The 13920-nt window shown below is 39.5% G+C and overlaps 2 protein-coding genes across 2 annotated transcripts in view; one reads left to right on the top strand and one right to left on the bottom strand.

Annotated features, from left to right (window-relative positions):
* Positions 1–2730, bottom strand: part of LOC101543562 (protein FRA10AC1) — a 73218-nt gene extending 70488 nt beyond the window's left edge. The window contains exons 1-2 of the transcript XR_008627065.1: positions 2464–2730; positions 437–535 (exon numbers count right to left, since the gene is read on the bottom strand). The gene's annotated coding sequence lies outside the window, so the exon portion shown is untranslated. The remainder of the gene's footprint in view (positions 1–436; positions 536–2463) is intronic.
* Positions 2731–2847: 117 nt separating this feature from the next.
* The window catches only part of LGI1 (leucine rich glioma inactivated 1), a 35005-nt gene continuing 23932 nt past the window's right edge, over positions 2848–13920 (top strand). Inside the window, exons 1-2 of the mRNA XM_004607354.2 lie at positions 2848–3341; positions 3863–3934. Of these exons, the coding sequence (XP_004607411.2) occupies positions 2875–3341; positions 3863–3934 (539 nt within the window). The 5' untranslated portion in view covers positions 2848–2874. The remainder of the gene's footprint in view (positions 3342–3862; positions 3935–13920) is intronic.

The raw sequence follows: 13920 nt of genomic DNA, 5'->3' as shown, positions 1-13920 counted from the left end.
TCAAATCAAGGCTTTAAATGCCATAGAAAAAGAAAAAGTTACTGTCTTTGCAGAATGCTCAATTGTAATTTGTCCTTAGAGTTCTGCCCCAGAGTAGTCCTTTTGCTACTTAAACTGCCAGGCCAAACATGTCAGAGAAGTACAGCTGCAAAGTGAGCAGTTGTGGATATGATCTCTTTCCTTCATTCATTTGCCCTCCTGACTGTACCAGGTCAAAATGAAAAACTGTTCCCCCTTTCTTTGAGCGTGTCTGCAGAGCACAAAGCCAAGGGCTGCTCAAGCAACCTTGATGATGAATGAGGTAGCAATTGCCTAAACTTTAAGGTGTAGTAGCATACATATGTTATTGACTTGTGAATAAGCCATTAAACATTTTAAAATTTAAAAAAATATAAAAGTGAAGCATAAAGAGAGAATTATATTAGACTCTACTCACCAAGCTAGTCAAGTATCTGCCAGTGTCCCCACATGCAGAGTGGAGGCTGTGTCAACCACCTTCTGGGTGACTGACCTCTCAGTACCTCAGTTTCCCCATCTAAAAAAATGCAGACATTAAATTTAAGAACTCTGAGTCTCCTCAATTTAAGGACTCTGAAGTTCCTCAATTTAAGAACTCTGAGATTCTTCAAAAAATGCTCAGTCTTCATTTTATAGTGAACACATAATTTTATGTCTGAGAAGTTAGGGGTTAGGTGACTAAATAAAAACGATTGTTTATTCAATCTTCACCACAGAATTTTTTCCCTATGGCAAGTTTCCCTATACATTTAAAGCAGGATTCAATTTTCAAAAATCTGACTTGCAGCCAACTTTTAAGTGTCATATTAGCTGTGTAAAGTGGGGCTCGCTGGGCTAGGGACATAGCTCAAAGGGCTGGGATGCATATTTTGTATGTAGGAATCCTGGTCTGGATCCTTGGTACCTCGTGCTACTCACAGCACCATCAGAAGTATTAAAAATAAGTAAATAAAGTGGAACTCACCTACACATCATGGCTTCTAAAATATCTATCAAATACTTCTGTGCTACAGAATCCTGAACAGTAAAAAATTAGGATGACACTAGAATCATTATTTCCCCTAAGCTGAGGTTTTATACCCTTATATAAAAACCAGTATATTTCCAAAACTCTCAAAAACTGGCCTCCTGATAATAAACTCCTGGTTCTTTGGACATACAATCCAGATATTACTCATCTTCCTCAAACAGTAGATGGGTGAAAACAGCCCGGTAGCTCTTCCTTCCAGTGCACAGGTCTTTGCAGACCTTGCTGGACACACATGGAATGTTCTCCTCAGCCATCTCTTTCATTCCCCGGATGAAGAAAGGGCCTCAGTAATTACTCCTCCTGGCTGTTGCATGTGCCCTGACGTTTTTTTGACAAGGTCAATCCCTTCACCCTAACTGGATGTGTGACATGAAGCTTCTTAGGATGTGCATGTCCAGACCATGCTTGATCTCTAGGTGAATCTGGGTGACTCCCCTGCCCACCCATTGAATTTACAGTGGGGTTCTTCCTTCCTGACATTACAGTCTTTGGGGGGAAGGTGCAGAAATTATATCTAAGAAGAGGCAGGACTTCCACTGGACTGTGCTTTCAGAAGACCAGCAAAGTAGTTGGGATGTGCCTGAGGTCCACTACCAGAGGCCAGGGGAGAAAGTCCATTTGAGAGATTGAAGTTAGACTCTATTCACTTGCTTGCTTTAACACTCCTTTTGTGACTTGTCCCTGGATTGATTGCATTATAAACCATGGATCAGGGACTTGGGCCATGAACTGAGTCCCTCGTGCTCCCTGAGGGATGAATGCTTTTAGCTATGGTACAAGGGAGGACCAAGGATCAATTTCCCTCCTCTTCCTCCAACCACAGGATTTTCCTGCCTTCCCAGGACTGTAGTGCCCAGCTCCCTCAGTCAGAGCCTCTTGCTCTTTCCCTTTTTTCTCCAAGTGTGCACCACTATCTCATCAAAGATGATAATAGTATCACACAGCCTACCATTTTGATTTGATGCTCATAATATTTATAGGGCAGCCTGATCATCATCCCCATTTCACAGATGAGGAATTAGAGGCAGAGATCACATCCTTCATTTGATGGCAAAACTAAAACCTCAGAAACAGGTTCAGAAACTCAGAGGTCTCTGACTGTCAGTTGAATTGCAACCGCCGCCCCCCCCAACCTTCTAGGTTATAGGCAGGATTTCTGCAAAACCCTGAAAGCCAAAGTCAGCTGCCTCTTGCTAGCAGGGAGCTTCCTGCAGGCTTCGGGTGCTCTTGCTAAAGAAGGGAGTCGCATGCAGAAGCTGAGAGGGCATAATCTACCCAGGTCAGGCTTCTCTTTCCCTCCCTCATCAGGGAAGGAAGGAATGAATTACACTTGGTGGGGGTGGGGGAGGGGGGACATATTATGAAAACCAATCATTCATGCCCCGTTGATAAGTGTCAGAAAAGAATTTACTCACATTCATGCCCCGAAAGTCACGCTTCTCCATGTGTTCCTATTTGTCTTTCAGCGGTGGCCGGGGTCAGGTGAGCTCAGCAAGCGGTACCAGGGCTTTAGCCAAATGCTGCAGAGGGAGAGAGTTTCATTTAACTTCGTTTTTCAGCCAGGGCTGGCTCCAAAGCGAGTTTTTCCTGGTAGGTTGTTTGCCACATGAAAAGCAAATTCCCAGAGGTTTCTGAGATCGCTGAGATCCCATGCAAGATGCCTGCTCCCACCCACCCTCCCACCCACCCACTAATAAGACATAATGCCGTCCTATTTTTGGTAACAATTAAAGGGCCTCCCGGTGCAAGCAGAAAGCTGTTTATTTTCTGTTACATCACTTCACTTTGCCTTCGAAGGCTGGTCTGTGCTCAGTGTTTTCGTGGTGATGCAAGTCGACTCTCTCCTCCAGCAGTTGGATCCCTCCCATCTCACAGCACCTCACAGGTCTCTTCCCCGAGCAGTGCATTGCTGGAGCGAGGAGCAGCTCACGAATCAGCTGCAGGTCCCTGTTTTGAAAAGCAGATATACAGAGGCAAAGGAAAAGGGTGGACTCCTCTGTGACCTGGTCTTAGAGCAAGATAATCACCATCTGAATTCCAGAAGCCCTGTTCATGTTTGGGGATATTTTTTCGGCTGCATGGAATCAGAGAGAAGCCAAAGGATGGGAAATGCCTGCATCCCCCTGAAAAGAATTGCTTATTTCCTATGTCTCTTATCTGCGCTTTTGCTGACTGAGGGGAAGAAACCAGCGAAGCCAAAATGCCCTGCCGTGTGTACTTGTACCAAAGATAATGCTTTATGTGAGAATGCCAGATCCATTCCACGCGCCGTTCCTCCTGATGTTATCTCATTGTAAGGCCCGTAAGCATTTTGATATCTAATTTATGATGTAAAGATTCCAGCCGATTTATTTGGGGGCTTGTGTGTCTGGGTAGAAAGGGATGGAGAGAGAGTGGAGAGAGAGACAGAGAGAGAGGGAGAGGGGGAGAGAGAGAGAGAGAGAGGGAGAGAGAGAGAGAGAGAGAGAGAGGGAGAGAGAGAGGGAGGGAGTGAGGGAGGGAGATTCTTCCTGCACGCTTGGCCTTTTGATAGTACTAACATTTTGCTGCATTTAGAAATTTTGATTTTTTTTTAATTAGCTGCTACGGAATATGCTTATAGATACTCCCCACCCTGAAACATTATTATGAGAAACCTGTAGCAGATTCATCTCTCCTACTTCATCTAAAAAGGAACAGTAACATAGTTCATAAAATAGTGTCAAAATAGTGACTGTTATGCTAAACCGGATTAACATAAGGTTTGTTCTCTGTGTGTGTCTCTCTCTTTGTGTGTGTCTGTCTGTTGTTTTGTTTTGTTTTGTTTTCTTTCAGATCCTTTGTGAGATCTGGTTTTACTGAAATCTCCGAAGGGAGTTTTTTATTCACACCATCGCTGCAGCTCTTGTGAGAAATATTTATATCATGACTATTTTTAATATAGCATATATTTGAATAAGCCCTCTAGCAAAACAATCTCAACATTAAATTTGTCCAATGTGATTCTATTTCTGGAAAGAAAAGGCAGATCAGTAAAGTGAGAGGTAGATGGGTTTGTTTGCGACTTGACGCCGGGTGCAGGTTGATTCTTGCAATGGTAAATGTGCTAACCTGTAATGCTACCTACTTTCATGGCTAATTTTGAAGTTGTTGGAATGTTGCAACAATGATCACAATTCCATTTTACTAGTTTACTTTCATTTTTGACTTTGGAACTTGGGTGATTTTAAAGACTTGGAGTTTCTGAATTAGTCAGTACAGAACCGAACATAACATATGCGTTCAAGATGTTGTCTCCAGGGATGTGGGGCAGCCTGCTACTCTGTATGACTTACCAGGGATTGGGGTGGGGGGGGGGGGAAGAGAAGCTGCAATCTTTCTAGGTAATTGCTTAAAATACTAGTTTTCAAGAAGCTGTTTTCTCATGTTTTCCTAATTTATAACTAGTTCCTCCTTACAAGGAGGAAAAGAAAAATATTAATACAGAATCATGCACTGGATTAGTCTTTGCTGTGTGCTTTAAATTGCCCACAAGGGAACCATACATTCAGGCTCTGCCTAAAAATAGTAAAACTTAAAAAATGACCAGAAATCAGATATATCTGCAAGCATAACATAACATGTATGACTTGGTCAGATGCAGACTCTCTGGTAAATGGAGTGCTAGTTCTCAGACCTGGACCATGTGTGGGTCAAAAGCCTCCCTCTCCCCCTGTGCTCAGGTAAGCATCAGGCCACGGTAGATCGTTGTAGTGACATGGATCCAGGAGGGAATTAACAGATGGGTTGATAGTGTAATAAATTAAATGTTGGTTTTCTTAACTGCATGATTCAGAACGCAAGTTTTATGGCTTTTTTTTTCTGTTTGTTTACTTGTATTAACTGGTCATTTAGGTTGTTTGAAGTTAAATATGCAGAGAGCCAAGCAGCAAGACTTCAGGAGAGAGCTATAGGCAAAATCTCCCCTCACAATTCATTAGAAACAAGCATTGTGATCTTGTGCAAATGACTTGCTTTCCCAGGGCCTCAATATCCCTGTCTGTAAAATGGAAGTGGGAAGTCTGAATGGCTGTTGTCAGAGTTAAGTAAGATTAAGTTGATAAAATGCTTAGCACAGGGTTTGAAAAAAATGGTTACATGGTCTATAATTAGTAGATATTTTTATATGTATATGAAGCTAAAGAATTGAAGATCACTCTGGCTATTTTTTTGTTTAGATGGAGGGGGGGAACCTAAAAGTGGTTGAGTAATTCACAAATCTGATGAGGTGCTATACCATTATATAACAATGTTGGCTAATGTTTTCTCTCTAGCTAATGTGGTTAAATGGTTAACAATTGAGTAGAATATTCCTAAGGGACTTATCTGATTGATGGCTAGTGGTATAATTAGGGAAAGTGTTAACACATCAAAGAAATCCCCCAAAAGATAGAGTCTGAAGCACAGAAAAGGATAATCTCTAATCCTGGGATCCAGAGGATTACATTTGTTGTATCTGGGAAAGTGAAAAATTGTGCTTATTCATTCATTTGTTAAATAAATGAATGTTTCATTTTATTTATAAGTATCCTTTGGTGAGTTAAGGCATCTCTATTCGCCCAGGAGAGTTAAATACATCAGTCTTAAAATTCAAGAAGATTTCAGTGAACACAAACTAGTCATTCATATTCCAACCCTAGATAGGTGTTAGAAGTGCCACAGAAAGACTGGACGGATCAGCCTAATCAGTTTGCACATCTCCACTTTGTTTTTGCTGGGTGACAAGCACAGATGTTGGACAATGTTATAGAAATAGTTACCGGCTGCTGCAGGGTAATGTGATTACTCGTATTTAGAATCACAGAGGGAAGCCAAGGAACTGGTTTTTAAATAGCCTACACTGAGTGTGTGCCATGCCCCTATGTCCCATGCTCGAAGTTCCTATGGAACATTCCAGTCCTTATTTCCAAAAGCAGTTCAGGTTTCAGAAATAACAAAAGAGCAGAGCAAGTACTCTTTCTCCTGTATGCCCTTCGTTAACTCACATTGGCTAAGTTCAACATTGCAGATTTGTGCAAGAGATGATCGTATGCAAAAATTGTTGGGGCTCAAAGTTTCTGTTTAATTCTGGGATCCTGATTTTTAAGTTTTTCCCCCTGTTCTTCCTGTTCAGTGTTCTCTGCTTCTTTTTTTTCTCAGGATAGGACTCCTAAGTTTATTTTCATTGATCAGAAAAGATACAGGTTCCAAATAAAAACTGTCCTAGGATCAAAACAAATGGTAGAAACAGATAATTCACAAACAAAAAAGAATTCCTCTGTAGAACAAGGCCATTCCATGCCCTGAGACACCCAGGTGGGCTGTCCACCTCCCCAGTGAAGGGCCTGAAACAGCCTTTGCCTGGCTTTTGCCCTCAGATCAGATCTAGCTCACCCGGCCATTGATTATCATTTGCAATGAATTCAAACTGCATTTGTGACAATTACCAAACTGACCTGTTTAAATAGTCTGTGAAGAAGAAACGAACTAGAACTATAGGTTTAAGATAACCTATTCTGCAAAGGTAATGGTTTTTTACTCTGTTACTGAAAAGGGAACAAATTGCTCATTCCTATCATACACATTAACAATCTGAAATTTTCATTAGAGCCCCAAATGTTTTCTCAGACCTGCAGAAGGCATGAGGAGAAGTACTTTTTGAAATTTCACCCTGGGGTGCTGAGGGAAACAGATGCCATCCCTTCTTAAACTACATTCAGTGTTTGGAGTTGGGGGCGAAGATTGTGGTAGGCCGCGGCAAGCACTTTGTGGTAGAGAGGTGGAGAGTAAGAAAATAAAAGCCCACACTCTGCAGGGAAAAGAAAAAGAATAAAATTGTGCCATAAAAATCCACCCAACTATTATACAAACACAATTTTAAAAATGTCTGTTAGGATTTTAAGCAACAACCAAATCTTTTTCGAGTCAATGTTGTTTCATGTATTTTTTCCATAGGAACAGTTATGAAATATAGCCAATGAGAATAATTATTCATTCTAGTTTCCTTTTACTGATAGGAAGAGATGCTTGTAAGTGAATGCAATTTACAGAAATGTGTTTTCACACATTAGAGCCCTGTTCTTTCAGCTACAAGCTGAAATTGTCAATGATCTAAGCTCATCACAGAAGAAAAATTCAAATTTAAGGGTATAAAGTATTTTCATAATTGCCATTTTTTATAGAAAGGTTAATAAAATAAATTTCTCTCTTGTTACTATTCTTACAGGGAGTAAATTACAAGCTGGTTTGGTATTTTGTGTTTTTAAAAAGCTACATAGGAGCTTGGAATGTAGTTCGTTTAATAGAATTAGTTATTTGCCCAGATTCATCTCTTCATCTCATGATTTTGATCACACACATTCTCTCTCTCTTTCTCTCTCTCTCCATATTGCAGTATCTCATTCTTTTTCCCAAGCTCTGTATATGTAACTGATGTGTCTATCATTTATTAACGTTTTGTTCTGCATTTCTCATGAAGGATTATCAGTAGCCAGAGTTTTAAAGAACAGCCTGGATGTTATAAGCATAGGCCTTGTTTCCTAATATTTGCTGAATTCAGTGCATACTTTTTGGTTTTACACTGAAGTCTCCTATCTTAGTAGATAATCTTGCTCATGCACATATGCTTATGTTGGATATCAGATTATTAGATTTCACATCAACTGTGTGGAAAGTGAGCTGAACCAAAACATGTGAATAGATATTTGTTCATACATTATGATGTCAAACTCCTTCAACAGTGTACCAGAATTTAAAAGGCCAAACCCACTAAGTCCTTATTGCTTATATGAATATTCATTGATTCATTATCCTCCTCTGACTTACTCTAGGTTTTTTTTTTAATTTATTTTTTTTATTAGTGAATCACCATGAAGGTATAGTTACAGATTTACATATTTTCGTGCTTGTGTTTCAGTCATACAATGCTCGAGTACCCATCCCTCCACCAGTGCCCATTCTCCAGGACCAATGATCCCAGTATCCCTTCCACCCCCTCCTCTAGGTTTTTTGACATGTGAAAACTCACACTAAGCCTCCTGGGTTCTTCATTTGACTAGGGATACCTTCCTCCTGTGAAGGCTAAAATTTCGCCTATCCAGTCTGACTGGACATCAAAGGGAAATGTTAGTTAAGATGATAAAAATTCTTTAACACAAAGAAAACCTCCTTCTGACTTACTTCTATTTGTTTAGCAAATGAAAGTGTTATTCATTGTATAATTTCCTAAGCAATAACATTATGAAAGCGAAATCTTCCTATTTCAGCAAACATATCTTGGGACTTTTCTGTGCAGCAAGCACAATTTTAGGGCATGTGAGGGACACAAAAATAAGCGACATCTCTCCCTTCTTACCCTGCTATGGGGACTACAATATGGTGGTAATTCCACATTTTGCCTGTGAGTAAATGTATTGTAGGTTGGTTCTAATCAGCTTTCTCTCATATATTCAGAGAGCTATTCAGTTTTTGGTGATGCTGGTGATGTTTGCTAGTTGGTCACCCTGTGACTGGTGTATGCTGTAAAATCTCATTGCAGGGGCCTCACAGTGACAGCTGTGATATCAAAATAGTACACTCTGGGGGGGCTGGCGATGTGACAAAGAGTAGAGATCATAGGTTTTTGCCTTTAAATTAATATAGGTTCAAATCCCCAGTCTGCTGTTTACTAGTTTTGTGATTTGGGGCAAGTTTCACCAAGCCTTGTTATTTGCATCTACGAAATGGGGAATAACTATATTGCCAATTGCACAGAATTACAGAAGGATTAAGTGAAGTGATTCAAGTCAAGCACTTGGAAGAGTTCCTGTAACCCAACAAACATTACCTTTTATTATAGTTTCTGATAATCACTTTAATTTGCAAGACCATAACATCAGATTAGCATCTGATTGTATAGGATGGGCTTGCCTACAATCACAGTTTTAAAGTTCTGTTGTTCTACATATAGATCTTATCACAAACTCCTAAGAAGTCTTTCCTTCTCCTAGGAAACTTGAACTATTTACCTTTCTGGGAGTGCAGGGAGAGAGGAAGCATAATCCTGTCACTTATTCCTCATAAAAAAAAACATTGGCACCACATTTTATAAAACATGTCTGATTTTGTTTAAGATAATTAAGATAGAAGTTAAAGTAGAGTTAAGGAATGCTATTAAAATTAAGTTGTTAAAAGTTTTAAAATAGGGTATTATAATTTTGAGATCTTTTATGTATCTTTTTTGTTATGGAAATAAAAGTGTAGAAATTATACTGAAGGGCATGTTAAAGAAATTAAAACATAGTGAGATCAAAGAATATTAAAACACTTAAAATATAAATAGAGCATAAGAAGAAAGAAACAAAGGATCTTCAAACAACCAGAAAACAATGGGCAAAGTGGTAATAACAAAAAGTCTCTAATTGCCAATATTTATTCTAAATGTAAGCATATTAAATCCTCCAGTTAAATAATTACTATTAACCTATATTTAGAAAAGCGTTTCTGCAGTGAGATGGAAAGAGGCCTGATCTAGAAGTATACGTTAGAGTTGGTCACAATATCTTTAGACCTCAGACTGTGTGAGTGTGTGTGTATACATATGTATATATACATATATACACATGTGTGTATAAATATGCACACACACATATATATAATACCAGAGGCAGATTAAATTATGATACTCAAGCTCAAGTGTCATAGGTTTTGGTGCTAAGGCAAAGGAAGAAATAGGTTGATTTAATGCAATAGAAAATGGTAGTGACTGAAGACACATATTACTAAATGGGGCATTCTCAGCTTCAACTGATTGTTTCTGTAGCACATGAACATTGACCATATTTTCCTAATTTTCAGGGAAAGGCAGAAATCAGCAGTAGGTTTTTAACAAAATTTAGACCAAGCAAAATAAGTTGGCATTTTGTAATCTTCATGTTCAGTTAACTAAAGTCTCATCCTACTTCCAAAACTCTATTATTGGGCTGTATTATAATCTCATAATATTGAAAGGAGTATTATAAAGTTATTAAAATAATGTTTTCAATTTTTTAATTGTTCATGGGTCCTTTACCAGGGTCCTTCTTTCCCCAGGTGATTATTGACAAGATGTTTCAGTTCCTTTCCTGTGGGACAAGAATTAGGAATAAATTGTTAGACAGCTTTACATAGCAAGATGACAACTATATGCAGTGTAAAATGGGATATGGAATCTGGGGCCAGAGAGACGGGGTAGTAGGTAGGGTGCTGGCCTTGCATGCAGCCAACCTGGGTTCAATCTTCAGAACCCCGTTTGCTCCTCCAAGCTTCATCTCTGAACAGAGGCAGGGATAAGCCCTGAGTACTACCAGGAAGGTCCAAAATCAAACCAAAAAAACTAAAGAAGAAGAAGCAAGAATCTTCATGTTCTTCATGGGAGGTCATGCATTGTTCCCACCTGGGTTCCCACCATAAAAATGGCTAAACACAGGGCTGGAGCAATAGCACAGCGGGTAGGGCGTTTGCCTTGCACGAGGCCGACCCGGGTTCGATTCCCAGCATCCCATATGGTCCCCTGAGCACCGCCAGGAGTGATTCCTGAGTGCAGAGCCAGGAGTAACCCCTGTGCATTGCCAGGTGTGACCCAAAAAGCAAAAAAAAAAAAAAATGGCTAAACACTTCTAGATTGTTCTTTAGGAATTGTATTCACTGCTAATTTATTTGTTTGTCATTGGGCACACTGGCCAAGTGCTCATGGGACCTTGTGGTGCTGGGAATTGAACTCAGGACTTTCATGCCAAGCATATGCTCCAATCTTTAGCACTATCTATCTCCCTGGCTCCTTCAATATAATTTATAAAATAGACAATAGATCCAGATGAAATTTTGTTCAGGGAAATTTGTCATTTTTATATTGTCTGACCCTGAGAATTTTATATATCTCATTTTTAACTTCAACTTCATAATAAAATAATATTTTATTGTAATGTGAGGTGGGCATGATCATCTGTATTTTACAGATGAACGCTGAATCACAGAACACTTAGGGACTCTCCTCAATGTCACATAGTGGTGATGTTGTAATTTAAACCCACATCATCACTTTAGACTACTTCTACTTCCTCTTGAACATGAATCACTGGGTTTGACTTTGCATAGTTTTGTTCCCAAAATCAAACCCCCTCTCAAAGGGTCAACCTTTGCCATTAACTATGGAATGTGTCCTGATTCTGGGGACAATTACTGAAAAGGAATTTCAAAAGCTCTTTGAAAGAGTGGCAGCATTGCTGGCAAGAACATTTAGTTTCCCTAGGATTCAAATCTCATTTGTATTTGCATGTTGCACAGAGAGAGAGAGACAGAGACAGAGACAGAGAGACAGAGAGAGAAAGAGACAGAGACAGAGAGAGACAGAGACAGAGAGATTTTTACCTTAAAATTACCGTTTAGATCAATCTTTCCTAAACCTATGTTATATGGAACAGTTGTCCTGAAATAGAAAGGTTCTGAGCTCAAATAAATCAGGGAAATACAACTTCTATCTTTGCTTGACTATTTGCAATGAACCCTGGCATAGAAATGCTTCTGAGATGATTATTTTATTGCATTTTGTAACATCCCATATAATGAACCATTCTTTGAGACTCTATTCTTTTGAGACTCTATTTATTTTCTTAACTTACATCATCTTGTTTTAGAGACACTCGCTAAGAGAATTTAGAGATTTGGAGCAGTGGGGAGAGGTGGGGGGTGTGGATCTCATCTCAAAAGATTCATTAAGCCATCTGTAACGTTTGAGTAACTCACACAACTTTGTTAATGTGAATTCATTGAAAACAATACCTAAGAGCCAGGCTCACCAGCAGGCCCAGCAGCAGCTTGGCAACACTTTTGTGGGAATTAACCAGTGAATGTTTCATCTTGTGGAGGAAATAGTATACACCTGCAGCCTGATTCAAAAGAAAAAATTCCCTGAGTTTAAATTACACTCACTGTTTTAATTCAGAGTAGGTTCCCACACAGCTACTTCTCAAATAGTTAAACCAGCACATTCATGTTCCACGGACATGTTCCATGTTCCATGCCTCTTTGCCTTTACATAGAGTACAATGTCCGAGAGCTTTCATTATCAACCTAATGGAGGAACATCATCTTTTGATCCCTTTTGAAGTTTCAATTTCAATTTAAGAATAGAAAGGCTCATGTAACTAAGAAGCCTGAGTGACTTCCCTTACTCACTTTACCCACATTTTCTTTTTTGTATATGTTAGGAATCTCAATCTTAGGAAGACTTAGTGTATTCTAAGGAACACACTCTGGGCAAAAGCTATTCTAGATTTGCTGCAGGTACCTGGTGGATCTGATGGGGCTAGAGGTCGATGCACAACCTCATCATGGCTGTTACTAGTTGCAGGGTGAAGACCAATGCCAGAATCCCAGCTCATTTACTTTGCCTTTCTCATCTCAGTTGCTATTTTAATTGGAGAATAAAAAAACCTAAACTGAATTGTTTGCTTGAGGATTACAGTAAGTTAATAAATGTCAAGTTGTTAAAGATAGAGCCTGCTATAGACTAGGCTTCTGACCATGGTTTTACAGGCCCTGGGAGATGCAGACTGAAATAATAAATCGGGAGGGCAGGTAGGCTGTTGACTAGTTATCATGAGAAAGGGAAAAATTACATTGTCCTGGGATAAAAGATAATGGCTATAATGCCCCAAGTGTGGGTTCATGCTTAAAACTTCAATAGTGAGCATGCCCAAAATAGTCCTAAAACAAACCATGCAAATAAAAATTCTGGTTCTATTTTTTTTTTCTGCTTTTTGGGTCACACCCAGCGATGCACAATGGTTACTCCTGGATCATGCACTCAGGAATTACTCCGGACAGTGCACGGGGGACCATATTGGGATCCTGGAAATTGAACCCGGGTCGGTCGAGTGCAAGGCTAATAATGCCCTACCCACTGTACTATTGCTCCAGACCCTGGTTCTATTCATGACCCTGGTGCTGACAAAGTATAGACTTAGATAAGTCACTCAGTTTAGACATGCCTCAATTTTCTACCTGGTAAAAAGAGGGATTGAATCACATATCCTTCTGAGACTTTTTTGTGGGGTAGTGGGTGGGATCTGGGCATACCCAGGAGTACTAAATGGTTATTCCTGGCTTTGTACTCAGGAGTGACCCTTGGTTGTGCTCATGGCACCACAGTGTGGAGTCAGATATTTTTAACTGATATCAGCCACATGCAAGGAAAGAGCCTTACCTACAGTACTATTTCTCTGTCTGTCTAAGATCTTACCCCTCAGAATTTATGTGAAGCAAAAGTCAGGTGATTTCCCATCAACCCTGTCTGCGGGCTATCTGGATGAATCAATCCTTAATTCTGCTTAAGAGCCAGCTGAATTACCTTGAAAATGTTTTTTGAGGATGAGTTTAAAAAAATGAAATAATGTGTGATGTGTCATGCTTCCCTATATCAATAGCATATTTTAAAATATTCAAATGTCAATTATTTATGTGGCACATGTACTAAGAATGTGTGCATTAACTAGAATGATTCACCAGCCTATTATTAATTATCATTTAGCCAGCCAACCCTATTCTTTTGATTAACGGAGACTATTATTAATAACCAGAGGGTCTAAATGATTTAAGCAAAATCAAATCTAAAAATAGATGGTGGGCCCCTCCAGCTGTGTCCTAAATCTTCTACCTTGATAATCTGCAATTTTTTTAAATATTTGTGAAATATATAAAGACAGACATATATATGTGCCTGAAAATGTGCACACTTGTGAAGGCACACTGCCCATGGCTGCCTTATTTCTTGGATAATGCCCTTATCGATTCTCTTGAGCAGGTAACAATCTCAATATATTCCAGTTTCCTTAGTAGCAAAACTGTGGTTTGGCTAG

Source organism: Sorex araneus, chromosome 11, assembly GCF_027595985.1.
Source record: "Sorex araneus isolate mSorAra2 chromosome 11, mSorAra2.pri, whole genome shotgun sequence".
NCBI classification, from domain to species: domain Eukaryota; kingdom Metazoa; phylum Chordata; class Mammalia; order Eulipotyphla; family Soricidae; genus Sorex; species Sorex araneus.
Note: the sequence above shows the minus strand (reverse complement) of the source record. Positions and strands in the feature narration are given on the sequence as shown.